The 15,438-nt window shown below is 42.3% G+C and overlaps 1 protein-coding gene across 3 annotated transcripts in view; it reads left to right on the top strand.

Moving 5' to 3' along the window:
• The window catches only part of OGDH (oxoglutarate dehydrogenase), a 116,559-nt gene that overhangs the window by 56,735 nt on the left and 44,386 nt on the right, over window positions 1-15,438 (top strand). For all 3 annotated transcript variants that reach the window (XM_088443338.1, XM_088443337.1, XM_088443339.1), the window contains exon 2: window positions 5,523-5,778. In XM_088443338.1, the coding sequence (XP_088299464.1) occupies window positions 5,557-5,778 (222 nt within the window). In that variant the 5' untranslated portion in view covers window positions 5,523-5,556. The remainder of the gene's footprint in view (window positions 1-5,522; window positions 5,779-15,438) is intronic.

The raw sequence follows: 15,438 nt of genomic DNA, 5'->3' as shown, positions 1-15,438 counted from the left end.
ATTAAGATTAACATGTTGTTCAGTGTGCCACCAAATTGCTTGTGAAAGCATACCATTAGTCTAACTGATAAAATATATATGCGATGCATAGGTTCATTATTCCACAAGTCTCAGGTTTGTCATTTCCTCATTTAAGACTATCTATCTGGGTCATCGGTACAAAGGAGGAATGCACAAGACAATAACCTCTTTCCCAGCAAAGCATTCTGTAAGGTCTGGTCTATGTGATTCAGTTCTGTGTGTCCTTTCCTGAAGGTCAGAACCATGTTCCCTGCACATGTACAGCCAGAACAAGAGTAACAGGTCTCTGAGTTTCTTCCCCAGCTTCTAGCCTCGTGCTGCTAATAAACCTGACATTTTATCCCAAGAGAGACCTGGTTACACCCGACTCCCGATGTGGAATATATAGTGTGCCTGGTATAAAGTCGAATAAACTATGGGTTAACCCTTCCATGTAATCCAGGCCAGTCACTTAATGTCCCTAACTCTTCAGTTTGAGTCATTTGTTGACTTGTCTACGGGTTGAGTTTCCCATATCCAAAATGCTTGGGACAGGGGTATTTTGGATATTGGAATATTTGCATACCATAATGAGATAACTTGGAAAAAAGACCCAACTCTAAAAGCAGAATGCATTTGTTTCATATACACCATATATACACAGTCAGCAGGTACTTTTATACAATATTTTATTTTGTGGCTCAAACAAAATTTGTATATATACATGAAATTCATTTATGTTTCATATAGACTTTATACACAAAGCCTGAAGGTAAGTTTATACAATATTTTTAATAATTTTGTGCTTAAATAAAGGTTGTGTACTTTTTAACCATCAAACAGCAAAGGTGTCACTATCTCAGTCATGCTAAAAATATTCCGTATTTCAGAATATTTGGATATGGGAGACTCAACCTGTATATCATTAACCAACATATTTAGGGATCTTCCTGAGGAGCTAGCTAGTCATTGAAAACTGCAAAGTATAGACCTAAGAAAATGATTCTGGATCTGAACACAGCCATGAATGAACGGCGGCATTAAGTAGGCATTTGAAACAAACAATTTGAAGCTTTAAGTCCGGATCTGCGTTAAGTTTCCGCTGATGACGGCATTATCGCATGTTTTGGTTTTACCTCATATTCAATTTGAAAGACTTTCCGCCTATGCAATGTAATAGGCGGTAAAGTATCGCCTATGAATGGGAGGCGGAAAAAAGTGCAGAATTGGGGTTTTGGGGTGCAACGTTGCGGGAACCCCCGTGGAGCCTTCAGACAGTCCCCCAAAGGTAATTTGTGTAAAAAAAAAAAAAAAAACTTTAAGGACACCCCAAAAATTGACTTTGAAAAAAGGGGGCGAAAATAAAAAAAAATGTTGGTGTGCAAACTTAAAAACTTGACTCTGGGGGGGGGGGGTCCCCAAGTATGCCCCAAGTGTTTTTTTGATTGCAGGTGTTTGCGGCAGGTGGATTTTTCAGGTTCACTTTTCAACTTTAAATATGCTGACCCCCATTTTTAAGTACCCCAAATTTGCTGGGATAACTTATTTTCTGGAAAAAATACTCCTAAATACTATTCTGCATCAGGTATAGAAAAACGCTATTTAGCAGCTATTGAGCCCATTTAAAAACACCAAATACCTTCAGCAAGCCAAATCGGGGGGTACCATAGGGAACCCCCTTGTCAGAGCATCATTTGGGGGGTGTCGGGCTGAGTTTCCAAAACTGACAGTACTTTCCGCCTGTTCAAGTATCGCCGGGTCCCTTTCACGCGTACTTTCAAATTGAATACGGGGTAAAGCGTGCACGTGCGAGATACTTTTCCGCCTCCAAAACAGGCAAAGTCGGCGTTAAGTCCAGACCAAGTTAACTTAATGTGGCTCGGCTCAAATTGAATATGGCTCAAAATTGGGAAGCATAAGAAACAGAAGAGGTCTATCACACACACAGACAACTGCAGGTTTGTCCATAGTGTGTCACTCTGCGAGACTGAGCTGGATTTGTACATGTGACAGCACGACTCAATATGCATTCACTTAAACACCTGTATAGACGCTCCTGTCCCATGAATCTGATTGGTTCGTCCAATCTTGTGTGTAATATATATATATATATATATATATATATATATGTAAGCTCCACGGGAATGTGGCTCTCAATAAATGGGCTTAACCTTCACAAGAGATGATACCCGCTACTAATCCTATATGACTTTATTTAACACTGAGCAAAGATCTGGGAATTTATTATTGGCGAAATAGTCTGCTACCCTGGTATTATAATCCAGCTAAACCAGATGTGATAGATGTACTACACTCACCGCTTATATTTCCTCCTGACGTAAGTATGATGACTAAATACATTCCAGGAAACCAGTTTATTGTTGCCTGGAACAGCCATTGCATGTTCAGAGCAGACAAGGTAACCTACAGCCTAGGGATCAGTCGATTTGGGACAGGTGAACATTTGGAATTTACTTAGTTCTACTAGTTTTAAACAGTTACATTGAAGTCTGTCTTTTTCTCCATTGCCCTGGCTTAAATAGCAAAATAAAAGGAAGGCTTTCTGTCCTGCTGTAAAATTCGCTATGAAAATAATGACATTGATTAATAAATGAGCAAACATTGACACTGGTGTTTATAATGGAAGTGCAGGCAAATAAGAGTTTATCACGTTCTAATGTATGCACTGAACAAATACCCAGAAAATCAATATAGCACGGTTACTCTATAATTAGCTGCAATTTACTAAAGGTTGTGTATCCGTGAATGTTACTAGTTCCTGGTGAGTTGGCAGGTTGCATTAACACTCAGCAAACAAATTGGCTGCCTTTACTGTACATTTTCAATGTTTAATAAGTAAAAAAAAAAAAAATTACAATTCTATAAGTGACTTTGGAATAGACAAATGTGTGCAGTTATTTTGGTGCAGTGGCACGTGGGTGTCTTGCATTCTGAAGGGATTAAGGCTGCCTTAGTGCGTGGTAATGTTAAATGAGGAGCATGTTCCCATGTCACATGACAGCAATTCCACTATGAAACCATTGCAAACAGGGCTCTTACAGCTGAAGCGCTCTTGTGTGACAGGGACAGCACTCTCATTCATTGTAATGTCACACTAAAGGGGCATTTAATTACCTCACAGCACTGCGGATCTCTGCTTTAATGTCATGCGACAGCATAGGCCTTCAGTACCGAGTAAGAAGGAATCGGATGGCCTTGTGAGTTTTATTTGTAGTGGTACTGATTGTGAAATTATACAAATGAAAGAACACTTTTAAGCAGTTATAATTTTTACAAGCTTCAGAAATACATGTATCGAAACCAAAGGCAGCAAAGTCTTGAGGCAGCCGTAGGAAAGCCCTGTAAATCTAGTGTGAGCTTCTATTAAAGGGAGAATGGACTGCTTTTTCTCTGGTTATGGTCCATAAGTCCATACTTGGGCAATGGGCCGTCCATGAGATCTCACCCTTTAGTTCATGTTTGGGGGCCTGCTTATAGCTGCCAATAGTATAGTGTAGAAATCCTGTGTTTAATAGTCTGCAATAACAAATCGCTTCAAAAAGTGTTAAGGGTCCTGAAATTTTCTTCATTTGGGAGCAATTACTAAAGTGTTTAAATTGGTTATATTCAAAGGATCCTGATTCCCTCAACTCATATGTTGTATGACGGTCATAAGAGAACATGAGGCTCCCCCTAATACATCTGCCAGTATGCCAATGCCCTTATATTTCCAAGGAAAAAGGAGACGGCAGTGTCCAATGGACAAAATCCATAGTGGAGTGAGGGGATGTACAAGGGTCACCTGTATTGGTTCTAGATCCAGAAAGAGAACACAACTGGGTGGATATACGTTTCAGCTGGTCCGTTTTTGCTGGGTATGACCTAGAACTGAGACAATTGAAGTTACTTCAGTAAGTGATGCCATCAGGTCTACCCACCTGAAAACGGGTGATGGGGGGAGATCGCCTGGCAGAGATGGAAGGCCAGGCATTAACAGCTGATGTAGGAAAAACTTCTTTTATGGTAGGGTGCCGAACAATGTGAAATCCAGTTTGGGTTTTATACCGACCATTTCTGAATTTGAGCGAAGGTTGAACTAGGTTTTTGCTCCATGAATGTCTGAAAGGCGTAAAGCAGTCTTAAGGGGCCTATCCATTAGCAGATAAATATGAACGATTTATCGTTCAGTCATTCAATTTATCTGCTAATGGATAGGCTCTGAACGATGAAAATGTGCACTCCCGCGGCCGACAAATTTTGTCTGGTCTCCAACATGTTGGTTAATTATCGCTTATTGCTGACAGATATTAGAAATATCTGTTACGGTGAACGACGAACGATATGGATAGGCCCCTTTAGGTACATTATCGGTTTATGGCTCTTACCAATATGATAAGTAAGATTCAAACCTGGGAGATCGCAGGAAGCAGCTGTTTTGCTTGACTAGAACCTGAAGGATGTTTAAAGTTAATAATTTGCCTATACTGTAGTAAAATGTCATTTTGAAAGTTTTTTTTATTCTGTTTTTTTTCTGTAGTTTCTTCCTGACATGCCTTCATAATACTACACTATATAAATACTGTACTGTGCTGCTTAGAAAGGAAGTTCAGCACTTCCATGTGTAAACCATTACCAAGGCAGGCAGAACTCACCACACACACGTCTGTGGTGTGACAGGCTGGGAACTGGGCCTTGTCTGGGCAGTTTGGTGTTTGCCAAGACTCTGCGTGCTTTTACCTCTCTCACCGGGATCTCCTTTACTACCGGTCACTGACCAGCAGCAAATATGTGCCTAGATAAAAGCTCCCTAGTAAGAACGCAATAGGCGGGGTACCCACCTTCGTCAACGTGACACGGCATGTGAAAAGTGAATGCGTTTTTGGCACGTTGCTATTATCATTTGCTTGTACTTGCATTGGTCTTGCTTGGACCTCAGAATCCAATAAACCACAAGCAAACCAAGCTTCCTTGTTAATGTGAGCGTGTACCGTGACATGGAAACAACATGATCCAATGACCTGCATATTTATTTTGTGCGTTGCACTAGTAGTAATACCGCATGTAAAGTGACCCCAACGGCCTTGAGGACTTTTAAATAACATAAAAAGTAAAACTTTACGTTTAACTAAACGTCTGAGGTTTTCAGCATAAACACTTTTATTTTAATGGTGTTTTAAGAGTTACGTGTTCATCGTTCTTTTTTTCAAGCCATTATTGGGTGTAAGCTTTAGTTGACGCTGATGTTTACTCCTGTACAGAGCGTAAATGAAGGGCTTTAATCCCTTTTATCATATATTGACTGTCCAGCATATCCTCCAGTGTGACTGGCACCTATTGTTCACTCCCTTTATCACCACTACTGTTGTAAAAAGTGCTGTGCATACTGTTGTCTCTTCAACAAAGGCCTTGATAAAGGCATACATAGTACAAGTGTTGTAATCAGTGTTTATAATGATACATTTGCATATGAACACAGCGCTGTCATTGGCTCTCTCTAATAACATGTTTCACTTGTTCCCCAGGTTCAGGTAATCGGTCTCCCACAAAGACACAGACATGTTTAACTTAAGGACTTGTGCTGCTAAACTCAGGCCTTTGACGGCCTCTCAGACTGTTCGATCACTTAAACACAGTCGACCTGCGGCCCCAAGGACGTTTCAGCCAATCAGGTGCCTCAGTACACCTGCGGCCGCAGAGCCTTTCCTCAGTGGGACTAGTTCTAATTATGTGGAGGAAATGTACTATGCATGGCTGGAGAACCCCAAGAGTGTCCACAAGGTAAGGAGGGAACGGGTGCCCCTATGGCTGCTCTCTGCCTACAGGAATAAGCCCAGTATCATTGGAATACCCTGGTAACAGTGTTTATGAAGAATGCCTGGATACCGTCCACTGGGGAAGGATGTTCTCATTGCAGTCTCTCACCTGGATTATTTGCTGCTGATGCAAGGGCACAGGCTGGTGTTTGAGTGAATACAGATGGCAGAATATCTGAATGCTGGTTTAATGATCAGTTTCTCTTAAGTTTTGCTATGTGGGTGTAATGAATGTCCCATTTTAGAAGTCATTGCTCTAAATTTGTAATGTTTAAATTTAACTACTAAGAACCATATGATCTTGGTCATATCACGACTGATAATTATACCTAACACTTGGTACACGCCTATACAATCATCGGGCTGTTAAACGGCTTAAAACATTTTAGCAAATGATTGGATAGGGAGGTCGAATCTTATGTGCTGTTTAATAATTAAGATGTCTGACCTCCAGATCCACTGAAGAACCTGCACACTGACCTATAGGCTATAGGTCAGTGTGTATATGGGGTTCACACTAATGGATCGTGGATCTGATCTGCTGAGGGATCGGCATTCTGTGTACCCAGCTTAAATATTGGTCAGTATTTGCTAGAGAACAATGAAACAATCTCTGGAGGAGGAGCTGTAATTTGTGCCCTGTAATTTACTGACGTGTCTGTGGCTTCAATGGTCTTTCCACGGCAGTGAGCCACGTTCTGTCACCTCACACATTACGCCAGCTGATCCTCTGTAGATAACGGCAATTGCTGAGCCGCTGGTGACACTTACAAGTTGTGCTTTCATGGACGGATGGAGGTAGTTAGTTGAAGCTCTTCCTGCAGTTGACTTTAACATAAGACATAACTGCTTATATCCCTGCCATGGCTAGAACAAGCTCCATTTATTCAATGCAAAAGTAGTTATTTTAATGTCATATGTGTCTAGTTAAAGGGATTATCCACTTTTGGAAAACTGTGTCTCTATGGTCCACCCCCATGTAGTATATAAGGGTATCCCTCCGTTCCCTGCAGACAGGTATTGAACTGGAAATGTGAAGAATACCATTGCATAGAATTTGTCTAGCCTTGTTCAATGCAACAGACATATAAACATATAAACATTGTCCACTGGTCTCGTATCTGCACGTTTGCACTTGTTTACTTGATTGGCTTATTATTTGTCTGAATAGTACAACTAGTGGGCCAAAGATCTTACTATCATTGCTTTACTGGGCCACACATTTTCATTATGTGGCTCAAAAATGTTTTTGATACATTATCCGCTAATAAATAGGTAACTCACACCAAGCTTCCGTCCTGTTCAACCCACAGATAGATATTACACCCGTTGTAATACACTTCATTATTTGTGTCGCCGCCCCCTCCCCCCCAAATCATTAACACCATCGTCCTCATTAACTTATGTAATCCTCTGGAGCTAATCAATCCAGCGCACTGTTAAGCATTTCTTCTCGCATCTCTCCAGGGGTGCGAGCAGAAATCCGATAAAAGTACAGGCGCAATGCTGTTTTCTTGCTTTAGTGCCGCGGAAACAGCATCGTGCAGGGAAGTTTAGTCAGATAATGCCCGTTCTCGCGACTAAACAACCTGTTTAAGGGCATTCTCCGACCTAACAGCGCACTGAATTGAATAGCTCCGGGAGCTCCCTCCCGGCACTATTTAATTTGCGTTCAATTGAATCGAGCCCTCTATTATTAACACTCCCTCACTAACCTGTCTTCCTATCATTATGTATTCTCTTATAGGTTATTATGAGTAGAGCCGTAACTAGACTTTTTGGTGCCCTGTGCCAGAAAGAGCATTGACGTCACCCCCCCTATTTTTTAAATAGGGAGATAACACACCCAAAAAAGGGCCATCGCCTCATGGGGAAGGGCCAGGGAAGAGATAGGGGAGGCCAGGAGATGCTGGGGATAAAATAAGAGGAAGCTACAAGTGAGAATGATAATAAACAGAAAATTGACAGGGCCAAACCGCCCCCTGCCCTGTGCCATAGCACTGGTCGCACCACCCTAGTTACGGCCCTGTAGGTTATTATGAGCCCCTCACTCTCCTCCATACTGCTTCTCCACAGTTAGTCATAGGGGAACTGTTCGGCGCTCTTCTATGAGTACTGCCCTGCCACTGAGAAGCCTGAATCCACTTGATCTGTGCTCCTTTCTCCTCTGAGCAAATTTAATTTTGTCTCCAGAATGCCAGGGTATGAGCACAACAATCTTGGACACTAATTAAATTTTGTTGGCGGTCAAAGCATAGAGCTTAAACCAGGTCTCTGCTGCTGCTTACAACAGTCCTCAAGCTTCACTGAGGAAGAGAATCACATGTCCTAATTTACGCATAGCACAGGTTCTCATAAGTACGGTTCCGTGGCCCAGATTGTAGTAGTCCCATTCATTCATTTACTCCCTCTTACATCTCATCCTGTCAACATCTATACACCTTTCCCACAGTTCCTAAGACCAGGACTTTTGTAGTTTATAAAATGGGGCGAGGGGGGGGGAGGAAGAGGTGGTGTTGCTGATCACAGCTCATTTATAGGCTTTGTTTATTAGTGATAAATCTAGAAATCTGCCAGTCGTGCACCAATTTTTCACCACTGTGTTTAATCATTTTGCTTCACGCCGTCCACTTCTAGTTCCCCCACCACCATTTATCAGCTGTTCCTCTAGCATCAGTGTTTGGTAGCAGTGGCATTCTCCCAGTATTTGGAAAGCCCCATATTATCTGTCCTGGGACATCATGTGCTAAGCAGGGATCTTGTGGTTTGCATATACAGTGTAATGAGACAAAGTGAAAGCATGGGGGAAGGGAAGAAGTTGGAGGTTAGAGGGTGGAGGTCGCTTTGTATTAGAAACTCCAAAGTAGTTTGGAGTTTCTATCTTTTGTGTTTAAAAATGTGCTTTTGTAATTATCCACTATATTCTTACTTTGCAAATGCCGTGGAAAAAAGTTTGTAAAGGTTTCCCAGTAAGTACAGTATAAGCCCAGATGACCAGATCTTGGTTTGCTTAACCTGTGCCACCTCATTGTACGGGGCTTTGTCAAAGGGTTGTGTATCTGTCTGCATAACGGTTATAGGTTATTGGCCGCAAGGTGACAGCTGATCGATGGTCACAGGTTATAGGTTGGTGGCGCGCTGTTTGGAGTTTTAATCTGCAGTAATGTCTCTTATCTCTCCTTGAACGTCCTCTTGCATTGTACCTCAGCAGCAAGGTAGGAAACTGGTTTGGACAAGCTGGAGCACAGCGACTGCAGCACGTTACTTTGTTCACATTGTAGGGAGGAGTTATCGCATGTCTTATAATAGTTCCTAAGCCCAATAATCTGATTTTTTTATCTTTTCTTTTTTTGGAATGGCTGAGGACTTCTCTTTATTCAAGGAAGTTATTGGTAAAGAATTCCAGTCTTCAGAGAGGTGACAGGACTCTTCCCATTGGGAGCTGCCATTTTGTGGGGGATTATTAGAATACAGCCAGTAAATGAACTAGGACACATCAGTGCCTCATGAGTAGCACTTGGGACGTAGTGAATAGATATTCTCATGCTCAGAAAACGGCGGCCTCTGTGATGCCAGTAGTTATGTTTCTAGGCTGCGCTTTGTGACGTTTGTATGAGAATAGAAAGGGGCGCGTTCATCAGGGACTTTGATGCAGGGCTGTGCTGTCAGGAGTACACATTGCGGAGTCGTCACTTGGACTAGTAATGGAGGAGTCTCACGCTAAAGCTTTATATCTGAAATAGAGAAAATTGTTTTATTAGCATGTGGACACAATTATTGTAAGTCAATACACCTGCAAAGTAATAATCACGTTATGTCAGCACCAGAGTTATAGCATTGGTATTGTCACCTTATTTCTGACTGTATTGTTAGGTAGCCTTGGTGTGCACCTTGGGGTTCCTGTGCCCGTCGGCTTAGAACACTTTCCATACTGAACCCCATCTGTACAAGTAGCTGTGCCCCTGAATTCTCTCCTGCACAAACACTCTGAGCCCCATGCATCACAGAGCTGGGGAGAGCAAACTGATGGCTTAGCTTTATGTAATACCACTTTGTACTTCTGGATCACATGCTCAAAGTACAGTATAAAATAGTCTTATATGTTACCATTTATATTCAAAATCAGATTTAGGCTGGCTTCCGCATCGGAATAATGGCTAATCCACAGGGACATGCTGTAAAACAAAACCATGCTCTTTAATTCAGTACTAGTTAGCAGTCTGTCAAAATGACGGGACATTATCGTGGCCACGAAAAGTCCAGTTTGAGCGCTCGAATGGGTCACACTTCGGGAATTTCTGCTCACCAGCTTGGGGGGTACTGTGAGTAGAAATGTCAGCATCGGCGGCTGTGCACGCCTGAATGGAGCAACAATTGAACTGCTCTGTCGGGCGCCATCTAGTGGCTGCCATCGCGCAACACACTTGAATTCCCCCCATAGAGATGGGGAGTAGCTAGCTATATATATATATATATATATATATATATATATATATAAGTGTACTCATTACAGGCGTGAAATATGTTGCCGTATTAGTTTTTTTCTGCTTTATGTTGCTACTAGTTTTAGCGTAGTTATATTGCACCTTAGTCATCTATAGTCCACGTGCTGATTTGTGAGCAGAGTTCGGAAATGTGTCTGTTTCGCAGGTGGCTGGAAGATAACCGATGCCAGCAATCTCCCTGCTACATTTACTGACACCCCTGATGGCAATCTTACTTTTTCCAGTAGGGTTGTTAATTGCTCATTGTGCTTTTTTGAGTGTTTCCTATTGAGTTAACCAACTCCCTTGATGCTGAGCTTTTTTCATCCTATTAAATATATATTAGCCATTTTTTAAGTAGTCCATCTAATGAAGGAGTCAGGGCAATGATATTGTATATTGTCAGTCTAGGGGGCATATGCATCAAAGCTTGATGTGAAATATGTATCACCAACCAATCAGCTTCTAACTTTTGCAGGCTGTGTTTAAGAAATAGTAGTTTGGACCTGATTGGTTGGTAATATATATTTCACAATTTTATCTCACATCAAGCTTTGATACATATGCCCCTAGATCTGTAATACACAGCTCCTTTATGTGACACACAGTACCCACTGTTTGATGGTTTGGAGCGCTTCCTGCTGGCCCTGTGCATGCGGAGGGTTAAAAGTCGCCCTGTGCATGCCAGTTCTTGCTGGAATATAGCAGGTCACAAGGCTCCAGTCTGAACAGGGAAAGCCTCTCAGAGGAGGGGTTGGGTCATTTCTTTTAACATGCAGACTTGAACCGCTACTTTTGTAGTGACTTCTGCTGTTCTTCCACCCACCATCCCTGCTGGGTCTGGAGCGAATCCACCAGCCACACTCTGCCGTCATTGCTGCTGATATCAAACTGCAAACCTTTTGTTTATTCCTCCATCAGAGATCTTTGTGCATACAGATTGCTTTCTGTGTCCGATCAACAAAATATTCTACATAACAACAGTAGAGGGTAGTGAGGTAGTGCACACAGATGTGCAAGGAACAGATAGCCAGAGAAACCAGAAATATGGGTGTGGGCTAGGTAGTCCGTCACCCCATACTTAACTAAATAATGATGATGGTTTCAAAAAGTGTGTTCCTGTAAAGGTGTCGACATTATAGAGAAAATAGGAGACATGCCATTCTTCTTACTAATGTAGTGATGAATAGTGTTTTACTGCAAAAATAGGAGCTTGGTGGGCCACACCCCATGTGTTACATGGCTCCCACACATGCGTGTGTGTGTGTGTGTGTGTGTGTGTGTGTGTGTGTGGTGTACAATGATCTCAGCATGTCCCTGTGTTTGTGCTTATTGTAATGTGTTCCTTTTCCATACTGTGGTAGACCTCAGGAGGGTTAACTACACCAGTGACGTGTGCTGGAAATACTGTAAGGGGTACATAGGGATTCACATGGTAGCCGTTTCACAACTCTGGTAGAGGACACACTGTCCCCGGAGATATGACGTCACTTGGTAGCACTGACTGTACAGTGCCACAAGAGAACGGAAGTGTTTTTCATATAACCCTTCCTATGCCCCCAGACTGGCTACATAGAGTTCCCTTCTTGCTGAGAGAGAGAGAGAAACTGTGTTATTTATTACTGCTTATCCTTGCAATGAGCCGATTAATCACTGATGTTTAGACTGACTGTAATTACAGTCCCAGTATGAATCCTTCATCTTAGAACCTTGCCCGTGTTTCCCTGTAGCTCACACGTTTCTTAAAATAGTCTTTACTGAGGGTGGAAACATTCATCCTTTAGTTGACCTCTGGGTCTGTTACTTAAGATTGTAGTCTGAGTTTAGCCAGTGTTTATGGACTGATCTGCCAGCAAAGTTGGATGCCTACATACCAGATAGGTAATAGGCTTATGGGCCTGTAGTTTTGTGTCTTTTTTTACTGCTATCACAGATTCTTTTTTTTTTTTTTTCTTTTTTTTTTTACTCCATGGCTTCTTGGTTATTAAAGTAACCCGTCACCTACACAAAGCGTGCCTCTTTTATTAAGAACATAGGCTTTTACTTCAGTGCACTAGTCTGTGGAACAGGATGGCATTTGCAGAGTATGAGACGTTTGTAGACACCGATGTTGTACTTTGCCATGTGTAAAGTAGGATGGGGCTCAGGCTTGTTCGGAGCATTGTAAAAATTATATTATTCAAAAGAGAGAATGTGATGGAGAGGGCACACGTTTTTGGCATCCTTGCTTTGAAGAATGGCGCACAGCCTGCGGTTGTATCTTGTCCATTACTTTTAATATTGCGCATTTTGACCTTTCACTTTGGTGGAGAAGCGCGTTTCTAGAAGCATTTTCCCAAACATAAAATAAGCCTTCATACAGCAGCTACATGTATTAAAGACCATCCCGATGTTCCCTCAACAAACGTTTCTCTTGTGATCTGCGTTTTTATAATAGTCATAGATTGGACTTTGATGTGATTTGTTTTTCCCACAATGCACTTTGCTCATGTTACCGTAAAGTAGAAGTTCACCTTTGGCAAGGCCATAGAGGTGCAAAAAAGAATAAAATTAATAATAATTTCAGGTGCACTTCATTAATAAGGTCCAGTGTTCATGAGGCTGCAGCCAACCCAGTCCACAGGGACTGTGGCTTTCTTTAGTCCCTACTGAATGCATAGACCATGTTGTGTGTAGATGTTGGGCACACGTTATGTAATATGGACATGAGATGTGCCCCTTTAAATCCTGTCCATCAGGAGTCCAGAAATACATCTTAGCATTACATATTCCGTACCTGACACCTACAATATGCACATATGTCCTGGCAGTATATAGTATACAGTCTGGCTTTTTACTTTGGACGAGATGTTATTTTGACATTCGTTTTCCTTTAACGCCTCCCCTGGGAGGTTACTGCACAGATTTGCCAGGACTTTGTGTTCTCAAACAGAGCAGGAAATAGTGTTTAGCTGACGGCATCACCTGCAGACAAAGTCCTGCCTGGGTAAAAGTCTCCAGTTTCCCTGCTTGCTGAGTGCTCAGGCGAGGGAAAGACTATTTGTGTAAGACAATGCGGTATGGGGCTAGCTCTGTACCTACACAAGTGTACTATCCATGCGCAGAGTGCTACCTCCTCCTCATAGATCAGGAGTAGTATGTAATATGAATGACTGCAGAGCTGCCATTTCCAGCAATACACAAGGACCTGGCTCAGCTCCTCTCTGCTCTGTTGTTTGTGTTATTTCCATTTTTATAATTTGTATGTTTTTTTTGCAAATCTTGTGCTTGTTACGGCATGTTAGAAAAAGAAAATAATAAAGCATTAAGTTATTGGAAACTTGTGGGGGCGCTTAAAAGGGGGTACACAGATGGTCTGTTATATTCCACAACCTATTAGCATCTGAAAGTCTGTTTTTGCTTGGGTGGCAAAAGTTACTTTAAATGAGCTGGAGCAGCTTTCAGAGGATCTATAGAATGGCATATTGTCTTGTTCAGTGCTAATGAAGTTGACCTCCTACATCATAAGCTTGCCATCATGTATGGAGATGTGGCATTTCAAGGCTATTTTCAAGGGCTTCTGCTATTGTTGTAGAAGCATTGAGATTTGTCATAAGCCTTGCTCAGCAGACAGCACATTCAAAATGTCTTCCTCTGCCTTTGGGTCTGAACGGGAAAAGATAGAATAGGGAAGCCAGGGCAGGCAAGAGAGTACCTAATTTCCGAAGATTTAAACATGCCAGCCATGGCATAAGTGTTCCTCTGGGTGGAAATAATCATGGGACCAGACTTCAAATTCTCAAACCGCTCCTCAGGAGTATCACAGTCCAACAAAAATGTGGTGCTATGCCAGGTTTATGTGTCATCAACTGTGACATGGAGAAAGGCGGGACTCCAGGAAAGTAGGGCATACACTGATAATAGGTATATTCATTCAGATTAAGGAGAGGGTTTGGGAAGGATGATTTTTGGGGAACATTGGCATCTCACAGATAATATATTAGTAATAATCTATCAGGCTCGGTATTATTATACACTCTACATACTTATGACTCTCTAGTTTAATTTTATCTCTACCTGTTGAACATCTGGGACAAGGACCATCCAAGTCTAGAGCCCAGTGAGTGGTTGATTTAATCCAAAGTTTATTGTGATCTCGCAGATGTCTGAAGGGTGCAAGAAAATAGAGATCTTTTTAGCATCACTTCTAAATTAAAATCACCCACTTTGCTGTGCCAGTACTCGGGAGTACGTCTTGCCAACATGCATGCTTGTTGTCATTTGGATGTATTTACCTTTTTACACTCTACTCCGTTGTCTCCTTTGATTTAATATGATCAGACGTGAGTGTAGTCTGGAACTGTTTATCCCTGCCACCTGTTGGGCCTAAACTATTCCAGTACATTCATTATTATTATTATTACTATTATCCTTTTATATGGCGCCACAAGTGTCCCACAGCGCCTTACAAAGTACATAAACTCCGGGAATTTACTACTCCCGGGCTGCACCAAGCAGCTTTTACATTGAGTTGGCAGCGCAGAGCGTCCTCTAGGATGCTCAGTGCTGCTGCTTTGAGTTGGCAGCGCAGAGCGTCCTATAGGACGCTTAGCGCTGCTGCTCACCACCCCCTGTGCCGGTGGCTGCGTACTGAGAACCCCAGCTGGATGCATGGGACACCCGCCGGCAGGTCTCTGCCACAGCGGGCCGCCCGCACTCCTGCAGGACCATCAGGGCAGATTTAAATAATTTAATATTAATAAAATGGTGGTAGTGATTGATCGGCTGCCTGCTGCATGATGATGACATCATCAGCGGCAGCCGGAGATGGGATAGGCTAGGAAGGGCAGAGGAGAGGCAGGTAATATTAAAAACTAAAAAACCCTGCTCTTATCTGAAAGGGGTCTACCTGGGAATTTCCCGGGTAGATGCTGTAGTGTGAAAGGGGGGTCTCGACCAAATACCCGGGAATTTGCACAGGAGAAATATCCTGGGTCTGAGCAGGAAATTTCCCGGGTCGTATGTCTGAAAGGGGTATAAGTGAACAAGAAAGCAGTTACTTAGAGTACAATACAGTGCAGGACAAGGACATGGTTTATACACTTTGTTGCATTAGCCATTATAACACTCAAAATAAGCAACAGGGAGTCAGCAACGGGTGT

This window comes from Taudactylus pleione, unplaced genomic scaffold, assembly GCF_031769625.1.
Source record: "Taudactylus pleione unplaced genomic scaffold, aTauple2 ptg000329l, whole genome shotgun sequence".
NCBI lineage: Eukaryota > Metazoa > Chordata > Amphibia > Anura > Myobatrachidae > Taudactylus > Taudactylus pleione.
The sequence above is the reverse complement of the archived record's forward strand: the minus strand, read 5'-3'. Positions and strand labels throughout refer to the sequence as shown.